This window comes from Notolepis coatsorum (genome assembly GCF_963971535.1).
Source record: "Notolepis coatsorum genome assembly, chromosome: 19".
NCBI lineage: Eukaryota > Metazoa > Chordata > Actinopteri > Aulopiformes > Paralepididae > Notolepis > Notolepis coatsorum.
Genome location: NC_140183.1, coordinates 32,750,919 through 32,766,619, shown reverse-complemented (window position 1 = coordinate 32,766,619; position 15,701 = coordinate 32,750,919). Strand labels below are relative to the sequence as shown.

General features: G+C 43.1%; 1 protein-coding gene across 1 annotated transcript in view; it reads right to left on the bottom strand.

Annotated features, from left to right (window-relative positions):
- myo1eb (myosin IEb) overlaps positions 1-9,248 on the bottom strand; it is a 98,827-nt gene extending 89,579 nt beyond the window's left edge. The window contains exon 1 of the mRNA XM_084337010.1: positions 9,007-9,248. Coding sequence (XP_084193136.1) covers positions 9,007-9,009 — 3 coding nt within the window. The 5' untranslated portion in view covers positions 9,010-9,248. The remainder of the gene's footprint in view (positions 1-9,006) is intronic.
- Positions 9,249-15,701: the final 6,453 nt, after the last annotated feature.

The window sequence follows — 15,701 nt, the reverse complement described above, 5'->3', positions numbered from 1 at the left end:
GTTAGGGGTGGGAAGCTGGTGGGTGGTGATCGGACGTTGTGGACAGCGACTCCTACAGGTCGGTTGGTGCGCGTGCGCCTGCGCAGCAGAATCAGGAAGCAACAGGGGCGGCGCGTCCCTCCCACGCAGACCCTCACCGCTGAGAGATCGCGCTGTGCAGGTGAAAAGATGCGATGGCTGCCTCCTCGTGTACCGGAGGGGACACGTGATGCAAGGCTTCGTCCACATTGCAGCCGGCTTGTGGGAGGCATGGCCTAACAGCATTCGAGAAAGGGGAGGGTATAATTGGACAATACGAAATTGGGATGGGAGAAAAATAGAAAATGGGAGAAAAGGTAGATAAAAAAAACAATGACGTGTTCTGTATGACCCGTAATTCACTATGGTGCATTGTAAAATAGCGACCTTAGTGTAATTATTGTCAAACCCTAAATAGCATTTGGAATAGGTATTTCTGAATGAATTCAGCCTGGTTCATAGCGTTATTATAGGAATACTTCTCGCGGTGTGCGCTCAGATGTTTTCAGAGATATAGGGCATGTCTATTTGCAGAGAGAGAACATAATAATATTAAGTAGAGTTCGCTACCCGAGACACATTCTCCTTGATTTGTACCGCAATTTGAGACCCACATTGGAGCATGGAGCAAATTTGGCTGATAATGTCGTTGCCCGGTGGCTGGGAGGAACACGATTCATTCAGGCCTAATTGTATTTAATTCAATTGTAATGTTATTACTGGGGAATCTATCATTAAAACATCACTTAAATGCAGATCAGGGTTATCCACTGACTGAAGCCATAATGACTCTGACCAGAACCACGGGCTCACAAGCGCACAATAGGCATTGTAGAGCGCAGAGTTGGCCGGCTGAAAAAGATTTCATTTCAGTCATTACAGTGCTTAATGTCGGGTCAGCTTTTCATTTATTTCTGTCAATGTGCTGGTTCTGTAGCAGGACTGGGTCAGTCAACATCCTTGGCTCCCTCCTCCTCAGTGGAGTTGTCTGTGAAGTGTGAACTTGACAACTTCATTGGATTTATTTATTCTCTAAAAATATCTATAATCATATGATTAAATATTGTTTAAAATAAAACGCTAAATACTATTATTCTGTGTGTCATGTTTCCAAATAAGATTGTTCACAACGGGAAATGCTGTATACGTTGAATTAGTTGGTTAGACCTCGGTGATTAATCTCGCTCTCAGTGAAGTTTCTCAGAGTTCGCTCGGCTTAGTCCATTATTTCACATCCCATGGGGGTGTTTCATGACCATTATGGATAATCGTGCACGAGCATAGACGTTAAGAACAAATGGTATTTATCAACACAGAGTGTGCGTGGGACACGTCTACGCACGTGTGATAAATCCCGGTTTTTCTGTACGTACACACATTCTAAATTCTGTGCTTAAGAACGAAAAATAGAACACTTTCTAAGAATTGTTGATAAATGGAGGGCCCAGGCTTATGCATGGGCTATAAGTATAAAGTATAGTATTCTGGTTTGCAAATAAAGTATGCAGTCCTCAAAAGCGAAAATTAAAATGGCCACTTTTTGGGGCGCCTGTTAACTCATTCAGCGGCAAACACGTAATAGTATGCGTTTCCTCGCCAACGCTTGAGCGCCAAACACGTAATAATACGTTTTTAGATCCTTTGATCTTTTTCCTCTGATCCCCGTTCTAAATCATCATCCGGATCATTCTAGCCGTCCCTGGCTCATTTGTATACGTTGGAATTGCAATGCCGATCGAATATCACCAGGTGGCAGTATCACCTACCTTTGAACTGGAATGGCTTGGTGTGGATACAAGTTTTCCTTTTTTTTTGGTAAGGGCTCCTCCTCCTGCTTGAACAGAGGTTCACAGCGATTGCCTCGAAATTCGGTTGCCGAAGCGTATTTCCCATCGAAACATTTATAGACAGACATACACTGGTAATCGCGATGGTGATGCGATCACTTGGAATTCTTCTTTTTGGAATACCTTCTGGCTAAGGTAAGGTATATATTCTATGTCTATTTTACCTAATCTGAAACATGTTTTTCTAACGATCACAGTTTTGTGTTTTACCGGACGTAAAACGTGCTTGACAAACACGGTCACGGTTTTGAGTTAAAACGATTTTCTGAAGGTACATGTGTACATGGTAGAACACATCATAGCCTACTGCAATAACCTAGGGGTCCGCAAAGACGATTTCAAACTAGAAATGGTAACAACAGCTGAGGTTAGGGATGCCCCGATCACGTTTTTTGCCACCGATACCAATCGTCTATGAGTCATATCGGCCGATACCGATCGTTTTTGGTTTTCTTACAGCAGCATGTAGGTCTAACACAGGCATTCTCAAAGTCCGGTCTAAATTATCTAATCTAATCTTAGAAATTAAGTAAAGTGAATACTAGTACTGGGTGTTAAGCATAACAGTATCTAAGTTAATTTAATTCTGACCATTATAGACAAAGTATTTTCCTATGAACTGAAACTTATAAGATGTTCTCAGTGTTCAGTTACAGCTATGAAGCACGATAGCTAATTAGCCAACAGCTGCAAAAACGAATGATGTCAAAAGACATTGATATCAGGAGCTATCTGTAGCTACTGCTAGCCGGCTAGATAACGTTAGACAACGCCTCATGTATTAAACTAAAGTGAATAGTTTACTGGGTCATTTTCTTTAAACAGTAACGTTAGTTGGGGCGCTCCAGTAGCACACCATGTACCGCGCTGCGTCGCGGATCGGCCGACCCGAGTTCGATTCCCGGACCCGCCATTATTTGCCGAATGTCTTCCCCTGCTCTCTCTCCCGTTTCACCCTCACTGTATCCATCGGTCATGTCTGACCAGGAAAAGCGATAAACGCTAAAAAAATTATCTTTAAACAGTAACGTTAGCTAATGTTAACTCATGGAACAACGATAGCTAGTTAGCCAACAACTGCGAAAACGAATGCCAAACTGATGATATCAGACGTTGATATCAGGAGCTATTAGTAGCTAGATAACATTAGACAACGCCTCATGCATTAAACTAAAGTGAATAGTTGACTGGGCCATTTTGTTTAATGCTTGTTATGTTGAAAGAGGAGCTGCACCCGACTCGACTCTTGCCGGAGCATTTGTTGACATGGGTCTGTGAGGGGGTGGAGGGGCAAGGCGTGCACTGCTGCAGAAGCAGCAGCTGTGTGTGTGTGTGCATGTGAGAGAAGACAGTGAGTGAGAACTCTGCTGAGAATTGGATCATGCCGACTGAATATCGGCCGATACCGATCGCTGGCCGATCGATCGGGGCATCCCTAGCTGAGGTACTCAAAAAACTGAGCACCCTCCAACCTAACAAGGCCATGACAATATCCCCTCCAAATTCCTCAGAGACTCAGCAGCCGCCATCACCCCAGTCATCACACGCATAATAAACCTCTCCATAAAACAGGGACACGTACCCAAAGACTTCAAGACTGCTAGAGTAACCCCCCTGCACAAAAAGGGCAGCAAATTAGACCCAGGCAATTACCGCCCTGTTTCTATTCTTACCTCCATCTCGAAAGTCATGGAAAAAATAGTATACGAACAGGTCGAAAAGTACCTAGCGGAAAAAAATCTACGAATTCCAATCTGGCTTCAGAACAACCCACATGTCTTCTCTATTTGAACGACCACATCAAACAAGAGGTGGACGCGGGAAAATACTGCGGCATGGTCATGCTGGACCTACAAAAGACCTTCGACACTGTCAATCACGGATGCTGATTGACAAGCTAAAAGCAATTGGTTTTGATAGTCTATCAGTGAGCTGGATGCAATCCTACCTGGAGGGGAGAGAACAGATGATGGAGGTAAATGGTAGGGCTGACCTTTGAATAATATTTTTTTTTTTATGTTGTGGGACTTGTACAGGCACTTTGTTCAACTTTGTCAGTGCTGTAAAGTTAATACCTTTTTAAATCTTAGACAAAGGAAACACTTTGCTTTCATGAAATATTGTAAGCCGTCATTTGAGGCTTTATAAAAGCAGCACAATGAACACAAATCTCTCAGTGCCGAGTCCAACCTCATCTTAAATAACAAACAGCAATGCTTGTTGTAGTTAAGCCACTGCAATGGCTTTGCCTGAAGAATTTACTACATGACTGGGACATTCTAGTTTGTTTGCCGACAGGATTCGGGAAAAGTTTGGTCCGTTCGGAGGCAGCTTCCAGGGGAAGTACATACACCGGAAATTCTACCCCATATACACTTTCGGCAGTAGTTCTTTACCAGGCTTTATCTCACGGAGGACATAAAACTGGGAACGAGGTTAAGTAAACTCAGACCGTGTGAGAAGTGGGTGTGGTCCTGACTCAGGGTCTGACTCTTGGATAGAGAGAAAAAGGAGTGTAGCCTATTTTCACAGTGACACAGACATGGAGGTAAGAGTGTGTTTCAGTCATGTAGCATGAGCCCTATGAAGTCCTGGGAGAGAGAAAGATTCCACACTAGAGTAAAAAAGAAGGTATATTTTCACGACTGAATGTACAAACTGTACTATGAGGAAAGGTGTGTTCCTGGAAAAGTGAAGATAAAAGCTAAAAGACAGGGCCCTTATCTGAATAAAACACTGTGCTCATCCGACTAAAACACTATGCACTCTTCCCAGGGCCGTTTCTAGGCATAGGCAGTATAGGCAAATGCTAAGGGCGCCACCACCCAGGGGGGGGGGCAAAAAAATATATATATATATATATTTTCTTTTTTTATGGAACAGAACAGCCCTCGCGTAATATACTGTACCATTAGCTCCAGAATTTCATTGGCTACAAAAACGGTCACTTGTCCGAAACCGACGCTCATTGGTTGTTCGCTGTTCGGCCTTGTAACCAGAGACTGGAAGCATGTAATAGGTTGAGTAGGGTGTCAATCGAACTGCGGCCATTTTAGCTTTCCAACGATGTGTCAAAAATACAGCGTTAGGCCGACAGACGAGGACGAAGTGATGGACGGACCATATAAGGGCTTTCGAACGTTAACAGGATATTCTACAGTAATATCAACATGTCGAAAAGACTAAAACAATCCGGTGCTCAGGGAAGAAAAAGAAGCGGAGGAACAACACGAAAAGGGCAGAGGTACAGTAACGTTAATGTGATGAAATTAATTGTTGACTAGTGGAGTGTAATGTTAACTTTCTAGCTTACTTTTGGATGACAGTAACGTTAGCTAAAATACAGACTAGTGGCTACTGCATGCATAACAGTAGCCTACATAAAAAAAGTAGGCTACATAACTAATAAAAATAAGAAAACTAGTATGAGTCATCATCAGGGAAATTAGGTATATTCAGCAGGTGTTTCAGTCCTGTGTCATACCGTAGGCTACATTTTTATTGACATCCGTTTACCCTGTAATCAAAAAATGCTATTCCTTTTCATCTCCTTTATAATTAATTGTTGTAGTAAGCCTTTGGTTTGTTGTGTTACCGTTCATAGTCTCTAAAGTGAGTTTATATATAGTTACATCAGTGTTTTAAAGTGCATATCATTAATGTTAATGCCAAATAAATGTCCCATTATGCTATATTAGTATTGCACGGCAGTTTACCGCTTTATTGGACTCTGTACATGTAAATCTACATTTCATTGTAATGACAATGTTTAATTAAATTTCCATTAATGGAACTCTTGACCTTTCTGCATGAGAAGAAGCTGACAGAAATGTACCCCAACATGTGGGTTGCTCTGAGAATCTCTGTGGCTCTTCCTGTTACAGTGGCTGCTGCTGAAAGAAGCTTATCTAAGCTGAAGCTCACCAAAACTTACCTGAGATCTCCTATGGTGCAAGAATGTCTCTGTGGACTTTCCATCATAAGCATAAATCATGTGGTCTCAAAACAGTTGTCTTATGATGACGTCATAGATGACTTTGCTGCAAGAAAGGTTAGGAAAGTAAGACTGTAAATGAGTAAAGTGAGCTAGATGAGGGGGCTTCTAAGTATGTTACAAGTCGAAGCCTTGTGCTTGTGTGCCTTTTGTGTTTGTGTGCAGTACTTGTGTGCAATTATTTATTTATTTATTTTACTTTATTTAAGTTCATTGTAATTGTATTTGACCTTACTTTATTTATGGCAGTAGGCTACTGGTTAACCCTGTCCCCGCCAATAACGTCGTACAACGGGTTTCAAGTTCATGCGAATTCTGCCAATAACGGCGTACGACGTGATTCTGATCATAATTTCATATTTTCGCCATGGTATTCATATTTCACTCACGGAGCCTTGTCGGATGCTGTGTGAGCCAGCACAACTCTTCAACGCTTCAATACTGCCACCTGGTGGCTGATCGGCGAGTTGCAACTGGAAGTGGATCTCTTGTGATCCCGGTTCGTCTCCCTATTCCATCCGGCCACTCGTTTATCGTCGCGGGACTCAATAAACACACGGTGGATATGGATCTTTGCCATAACTCAATAATCTACATGATTTGGGCGTGTATTAGTAATATACAAACCGGAAATGGATCGCCTCGATCCCCACCACATAACTGGGATCTGTTTGCTCCACTCTCATCGTCCAACGGTACGAGGAGACTGACGTGAGTTTCAGCGTTTTAGTTTTATCATTTTCGATACAAACTGCTCTGATCAATATATCAGCAACTAACAACTATCACAGAATTATAAACGACCCCCCCCCCCCCCCCCTCCGTTCACCCGCGCATGATCAGTCATAACGTTTAGGACCATGTACAGTTGACATTTTTTATATAGCGTTGATCGGTATCAAACTGCATTTGATGATCTAATATATGCATTTGTGCCTATATCTCACGTTCTGGGAAATACTGCAGAAAACGATAAAAACATATTTATACTCTAGACGGTATTTTCGTATGAATATGTGAATGAAAAAGTAAAACATTCCTACATCCTGAACGATAGATAATCGATGTTGAATGGGCCATAGTAATGTCAATTTAGCAATACAATTTAAAAAGTTATAGCCCTGCAAAGAAGGTGAACATCTCCATAGACTTACAGTGCTGGCAGAGATCAAACAGCGATGGATATAAGCGTGGCAGAGAATGGGTTAATATTAAGATAATATATTGTAAATATTTATTATAATAGTCACTTGTTCACTGTTTTGATGTTAACTGTTTGATTTTGTGGGTTATTTTCAATAAAAGAAAAATGTGAAAACAAAAGGGTGAGTGCATATTATTGGTAGTGAATAAACTGTGATGCAAGGGGCAGATAAAAATTCTGCCTAGGGCAGCCAATTGGTTAGAGCCGGTCCTGACTCTTCCATAAAGAACCCACAAAAACCACCCCTAAACCATTCTGAGGAAAGCTGCCTGCTAAACTAAAGGTGTAAATGGCGCATACATGCAGCTTTCATCCAAAGCGCTTTACAATTTTGTTCCTTCACATTCACCCATTTACTCACACACCGATGGCGGAGGCAACCATGCAAGGTGCCAACCTGCTCATTGGGAGCAATTAGGGGTTAGTGAGTGTCTTGCTCAAGGACACTTCGACACATTGCAGCAGGAGCAGGAATCGAACCAGGAACCTTCCAATTACCAGACGACTGCTTTACCTCCTGAGGCACTGTCGCCCCCATGTACTGTACAGGGTAATCATCATAGTGTAGTATTATCCAGGCTATATATATTCTTCTTGACTTGACAATTGCATATCAGAGAAAATAATGTGCTTATACTGTTACAATAGTGAGATTCCATGCAATAATAAATAATATAATAATAATATCACAGAGACCAATGCAAGAGAACCTCCGGGGTCAGTGGGCCTAATATCCTACTCTCATAAACCCGACGTGAACTGATTCTGAGCTGCTGTCTTGTCCTGACAGCATCTGAGAGTCTGGATGAGCCAAACGACAGCCTACACTGTAGCTGTAGTGTCTACTGTATTATATCATACAGCTTGGATGCAGCTAGGCTTTTGTTCCCTCAGGCAGATCTGATCTCCCTCTCCTGGATTCCCTTCATTCCATGTTTCCTGGGAGCTTGTTCTGGGTGGGAATAGCTCTGTCCAGACACGTCAGAAGCCTCCACCCGACCGAGGAGTATTATAGCCTATATGCGACACTACTAGCTTTTGCTTTTTGGTTGTAAACTATATGATCCACGGTCAATTTCAAACATTTACAACAAAACAAGACGAGGGTAGACAAAAGCAAGGACAACAAATCAATTAAAACACTACAACTTGATTGACAAAATGTAGAGATCAAGGTATTTCAACCCTGCAACAGAGGGGATAATGTGAAATATTTAGGAAAAAAATGCAAAACCGATCGTTTGTGTGAGCTTTAAACGCGTCTAGTTGACGTACATTGCGATAACTTTAAAGCATTAGACCCACAGGTAGCTAAACCTGTTTTGCTGGCAGATAAAGGCTGATTGACAGATGAAAAGCTTACAAACAAGGCAAACCCCTCGCCATCCCATTCAAGTTTTCATCTCGACCAAGAACTGCAGACATCACATAATAAACAAGACGAAAGTCTTTCTCTGGTCTGCATCCCCTTCTTAACAATTGTATGTATTGAGCTGTACTGTACTGTACCCATTCTGCAATCTGTTAATAAACTTTTCAATCAATCAATTCAATCAAAACAATGTACTGTCTGAGCAACAACATGCCATTTCAACACGCTATATGCAGAGCAGCCTACTCGTCATTTAAAAAAAAGTTATTTAATTTTAAAAGAATATAGCCTCAAACTTTGCAAATAACATACACATAGGCAAATCAGACGAATTACATGCATTTTGAAATCACATTATTAAAGTCGGTGCCTTTATTATTTGGTCAGTAATTGAGTAGAGATGTGTAAACTTATATGCCAGACAGGTAGCCTGTGATTGTATATCTTTATTAATTGATACATTGTTGGTTTCTTCTGAGCATAGCGCGCGATATCCTACATTTTCCCATTTAAGATGAATGATAAGGCAGGGCATTCATAGTTAAATATAAGCCAAGGCACACAAACTCACCATTTTGCTTGTCTCTTACTTCCTGCTTCAGAGATCTTGAAGTTGCAAGACTATCCCAAGGACTGGCCAGGTCAGCTGTCACAACATGCTGAACCTTCAGACGAATTAGCCTCTCAATCAATACAACAGCCGAGCTGTACTGTCTGTGATGCCACTGCGCCTCGACGTTTTTACACGGTTAATTAAGTATACATTAACAATCTAAAGTTTTGAGACGGAGCTTCAACACTTTTGAGCACTGCGCAACAGTGACATGTGTGGACAGGTATAGAAACACACCTCCACACGACCCCGTGGAAGTGTGGTTGGATTAGTCCCACATCAATGTTGGAACGATAATGCCCCCCAGTGTCCAAATCGTGCCATTGTTGGGATATTTTCCTCAGTCAAATGTTTCTCTGGAGACCAACCTTTTTGTTTTATACACACAGGGGCGTAGCTGGGGGGGGGGGGGGGGGGGGTAGCTTAGGATGATTCCAAGGGCCCAGCACTGAGAGGGCCCCCCAAAAAAAAAAAAATGTTTTACTAGACATCACTCAGGTGTATTATTGATGCTCTCATTGATACTGTGTTTGTTTCTGAAGTGTGTGTGTGTGTGTGTGTGTGTGTGTGTGTGTGTGTGTGTGTGTGTGAGATATATATAGAGAGAGGGGGGGCTTTGGTAGACTATTGCATTGGTCCATTCATTGAAGATGAACACAATGCGACATCCTTTACTAGGCTCACCCACCAACAGTGCAGGTGCTGAACTGCTGATCCGAATGTATAGGTAAAAACCATATTATGCGTTTTCATCAATAAAAAAATGTCCAAAAAAAATTCGCTCGCGCGCTTACGCGCGCTCGCATTCACTGGGGGCCTACAAATACATTCTTTCATGGGGCCCAGAATCTGGAGCTACACCCCTGTACACATATATATATACAGGGCTTGACGTTGACACCTGCCCACCTGCCCAGGGCTAGTGAAAATGCTGAGTGGCTAGTGACTTTGGAAAACCACATTTTTGTGATGGGTGGCATTAATGAGAAAGGAGGAGGGGCCTCAATGAGCCAGGTTCCGTTATAGGGGGATACCTGCGGGAGGAACGTGATTTGAATTGTTTGTTGCGGCCGGTGCAGTGAGGTAGGTGCACACCTCACTCCGGAATGCAGGAACAAGCATTATACGCTAAGGTAGGCAGTGGTAGTATTATGGTATAGGAATAGCGGGTTTTAAGGTGCTCGGCAATATGTGTGACATGGAGTGTTTGTTCCAGATCACTTGCCTGGTTGCCTGTTGCTTCTTCCCAATCCAACAGTGCAAAAATGCTTCCGCATTCGTCACCGCAGGCCACTACGGTAAAGCGCCTTTCTTTTCAGGCCCGCTTAGACAAATGCTATGGCATTTCCGCGTACATTGCAACGAATCACTTGAAACCTCGGCTGGCTGTCTATTGCCATTCTCTAAGTCAAACTCTAACCTTAACCAGCTCCTTAACAGCGCCTAAACTTAACCCTTCTAACCTTAAGCAACTCCGAAACAATGCCTAACCTTAACCAACTCCGAAACAATGCCTAAACTTAACCGGCGAAATGAATGCATGTTAAAAAATATTGCCATTCTCTAAGTCAAACTCTAACCTTAACCAGCTCCTTAACAGCGCCTAAACTTAACCCTTCTAACCTTAAGCAACTCCGAAACAATGCCTAACCTTAACCAACTCCAAAACAATGCCTAAACTTAACCGGCGAAATGAATGCATGTTAAAAAATATTGCCATTCTCTAAGTCAAACTCTAACCTTAACCAGCTCCTTAACAGCGCCTAAACTTAACCCTTCTAACCTTAAGCAACTCCGAAACAATGCCTAACCTTAACCAACTCCGAAACAATGCCTAAACTTAACCGGCGAAATGAAACGGCGAAAGAATGCCGAATGCACGTTAAAAAAAAAAAAAAAAAAAAATTGAAGGGAATCGAACTCGCCAGCAACGAGCCGTAGGATCCACAGCCATGCAGTCTTGCCAATTGAGCTATTTCTGGATACTGAATAAAGGGGCGGTTACTGGCATATAATGAGCTCCGCTCGTGTCGAACCAAGGCGGGATCGCACGCCGCCGCCGGTGCACGCACCTGGGCGCTGGGCGAAGGAAAATGAAAGGGCGAAGGAAAATGAAAGGCGCATTACCGCACGCCACTACGGTACCTGCGGTGACGAATGCGGAAGCATTTTTGCACTGTTGGATTGGGAAGAAGCAACAGGCCGCCAGTACACCACCACCACCCAGTAACATGTGAACATGTTCACCCAAAGCCTAGCCGAACCAAGCTCGAGGTTGATTCCCATTCCTCCCGGGCAGCGTGTCCAAGTGTCCTTCAGCAAGTCCCTAATTGCTCCCTATGTCATAGGCTATGAGCAGGTTGGCGCCTTGCATGGTCGCCTCCACCATCGGTGTGTGAATGAATGGGTGAATGTGAGGAACAAAATTGTAAAGTCCTTTGGATAAAAAATAATAAAAAAAATTAAATACAAAAAAAAAAAAGTCCTTTGGATAAAAGCGCTATATAAATGCACCATTTACTTGACATATTTGTATAGGCTACTTTTACTTAACCACTTTCAGTATTACAGTATTTGAACACTCGTCTCACGAACACCTCTCTCCACACTATGCTAGTGCTGTACCAGACCTCTCTCCACACTACGTTAGTGCTGTACCAGACCTCTCTCCACACTACGTTAGTGCTGTACCAGACCTCTCTCCACACTATGTTAGGGCTATGCCAGACCTCTCTCCACACTACATTAGTGCTGTACCAGACCTCTCTCCACACTATGTTAGGGCTGTACCAGACCTCTCTCCACACTACGTTAGGGCTGTACCAGACCTCTCTCCACACTACGTTAGGGCTGTGCCAGACCTCTCTCCACACTACGTTAGGGCTGTGCCAGACCTCTCTCCACACTACGTTAGGGCTGTACCAGACCTCTCTCCACACTACGTTAGTGCTGTGCCAGACCTCTCTCCACACTACGTTAGGGCTGGGACCTCTCTCCACACTACGTTAGGGCTGTGACCTCTCTCCACACTACGTTAGGGCTGTGACCTCTCTCCACACTACGTTAGGGCTGCCAGACCTCTCTCCACACTACGTTAGGGCTGTGCCAGCGTTGGAGAGAGGTCTGGCTGAACCTATTCCTCAATAGGTGACAAAAAGCTCGGGCTTGTTTGTATTTCAATCCAACCAATCACAATCAGATGGTGCCCTTGCAAAATAGTGTTGCAGATACCGGAAAGGGAAGAGAATTCCGACTGACTAACACTAACAAATGTTAAATCCAATAAAAAAAATTATTTGTATAATGTGACAATAACATGGTCTGAAATGATAAGTGTGCAGCATCCTGTATGTCATAGACATAGACAATATAATATTAATGCTATATAACACTGAGCCACTAGATGTCAGTAAATAATAACATTCGTTTTGGACCACCAACATTCTTTAACCCTTTCACTGCCACACGACATAAGGTTAACCCTTTACTATCACACAACCGACAGTGATTCTCCATCATTAGCTCTGCGGATGCGGAGCTAATGATGGAGAATCACCGTCGGTTGTGTGATAGTAAAGGGTTAACCTTATGTCGTGTGGCAGTGAAAGGGTTAAAGAATGTTGGTGGTCCAAAACGAACGCCGTCGGTTGTGTGATAGTAAAGGGCTAACCTTCTGTATTGTCACAGTGAAAGGGTTAACCGGCTGTCGTGTCACGTGTGGCAGTGAAAGGGTTAAGACAGTGATAAATTAATAAATCAGTCATTTCTTTGGAGGAAAAGCAATACTTTTATTCTGTACCTTTCTAAAATGTGGATGTATTATTATGATTAGTCTACATAGAAATGTTATAGCACCTTTACAAAAGCTAGGATGTAGAAGATATTGACAAAACTATTCATTATTGTATTTATTTATTTGGTGGACCATATTCCATGTAAAAAGACAAGAACAAAATAAGAAATTAAATGATAACTGTTTATTGATCACTCATTGTCAGAAATCCAAACATCTTTGATTGGAGCATATGGAAATAGTTAAAATCTCCATGTCAACAAATAAATTGTAATGATAAACTAGAAAGTTGCACTCAGTAGAGCACAAATCTTCACCAGGCAGCAGCCACACATTTATTTTCTCTTTCATGAAGCAAACAAACACGGCTACAATATTCAACAAATGCAGAGACCATCTATTACCATTAATTATAATTACCGGTATCCAAACACAATGACACAACATACACAGAGATCATCCACTGTCTGCGGGAACGAAATAAAGCCCAACTGTGTTGACAAGTCACTAGCCTACCAAGGACAGCTTACATCAGAGACACACCAAGCTACCTGCCGGTCAACAAGAGATGCTGCTCCAATAAACATGCAGAGGTGAAAATAGACTGAACGCAGAAACTATCGGGAGCTGGCTGAGGAGCGCCGTGCAACAGTACAGCCGGTCTGAGCATTAAAGCCGGTCTGAACGTTACAGCCGGTCTGAATGTTACAGCCGGTCTGAACGTTACAGCCGGTCTGAGCATTAAAGCCGGTCTGAGCATTAAAGCCGGTCTGAACGTTACAGCCGGTCTGAGCATTAAAGCCGGTCTGAACGTTACAGCCGGTCTGAGCATTAAAGCCGGTCTGAACATTACAGCCGGTCTGAATGTTACAGCCGGTCTGAACGTTACAGCCGGTCTGAATGTTACAGCCGGTCTGAACGTTACAGCCGGTCTGAGCATTAAAGCCGGTCTGAGCGTTACAGCCGGTCTGAGCATTAAAGCCGGTCTGAACATTAAAGCCGGTTTGAACGTTACAGACGGTCTGAACGTTACAGCCGGTCTGAGCATTAAAGCCGGTCTGAACGTTACAGCCGGTCTGAACGTTACAGCCGGTCTGAATGTTACAGCCGGTCTGAACGTTACAGCCGGTCTGAGCATTAAAGCCGGTCTGAGCGTTACAGCCGGTCTGAGCATTAAAGCCGGTCTGAACATTAAAGCCGGTTTGAACGTTACAGACGGTCTGAACGTTACAGCCGGTCTGAACGTTACAGCCGGTCTAAGCATTAAAGCCGGTCTGAACGTTACAGCCGGTCTGAGCATTAAAGCCGGTCTGAACATTAAAGCCGGTTTGAACGTTACAGACGGTCTGAACGTTACAGACGGTCTGAACGTTATAGCCGGTCTGAACGTTACAGCCGGTCTGAACGTTACAGCCGGTCTGAACGTTCAGGGTCTGAACGTTACAGCCGGTCTGAACGTTACAGCCGGTCTGAACGTTACAGCCGGTCTGAGCGTTAAAGCCGGTCTGAACGTTACAGCCAGTCTGAACGTTACAGCCGGTCTGAACGTTATAGCCGGTCTGAACGTTATAGCCGGTCTGAACGTTACAGCCGGTCTGAGCATTAAAGCCGGTCTGAACGTTATAGCCGGTCTTAACGTTACAGCCGGTCTGAACGTTATAGCCGGTCTGAACGTTACAGCCGGTCTGAAAGCTACAGCCGGTCTGAACGTTACAGCCGGTCTGAGCATTAAAGCCGGTCTGAACGTTATAGCCGGTCTTAACGTTACAGCCGGTCTGAACGTTATAGCCGGTCTGAGCATTAAAGCCGGTCTGAGCGGTACAGCCTGTTAACATGGAGCTGAAAGGAAGATGGCTGCTCCTCCTGCCGCTCCTGTGTCCTGTGTGTCCCCGGGCTTACAGACAGTACATGTTAGGTGGGGTTTAAGTGTAGGGGGCGGGGCAAACATAGACCAATGAAAGCAGATCTCCTCATTACAATATTACATACACTATTACAGTATTATACACCATTACTCTTACGTACACTATTACAGTATAACAGTATTACACTATTACGTACAATATTACAGAATGACAGCATTACTCTTACAGTATTACGTATAACATTACACTATTACACAGTATTACACTCGTACAGTATTACGTACAGTATTGCACTTTTACACAGAATTACACACTTACAGTATTACACCATCACACAGTATTACACACATTTACACTATCACACTTACACACTTAAGCATTGGGGAGTGGTTAACCTAGACCACTGAAATAGTAGTCGGTACTTAGTTCATAAGTCTAAGTCTCCCATATCTCCTATAAGTCTCTACGACAAGTGGTTCATGAGATATGAAAGGGGGCGTGGCTTATTTCAACGGACAATGATGGAAATTAATTCATGAATGTTTTTAATGCATAGGTATAACAATAGGTTCACTATGGCATTTCCATGGTATAAACAGGGGCCAGAGGGCTTATTACCGGAGGCTCTGAGCAGCGAACCTGTGTAGTATTGCCCTCTAGTGTTCAAAAGGTGTAACTTTTCCTGAATATCTATTTCTATGGACAATGATGGAAATTCATTCAAATAAAATACTTGTCCTTGACTGATTTGAAAAAAAGATATTTGAGGATTCAGGTGCCTTGGCCTGCTGTCTTTTCATCCAAATCAGCCCTGTAGTTTGCAAGATTAACTACGGACAGATACACACAGACAGATACACACAGACATATACACACAGACAGATAGATACATACAGACAGACACACACACTGAACCAATTACATGATCTCTAATAAAGATAATTAATAAAGTCAAGACACTTGCTGATCTACAGCTGATGTCGCTGTGACCTGGA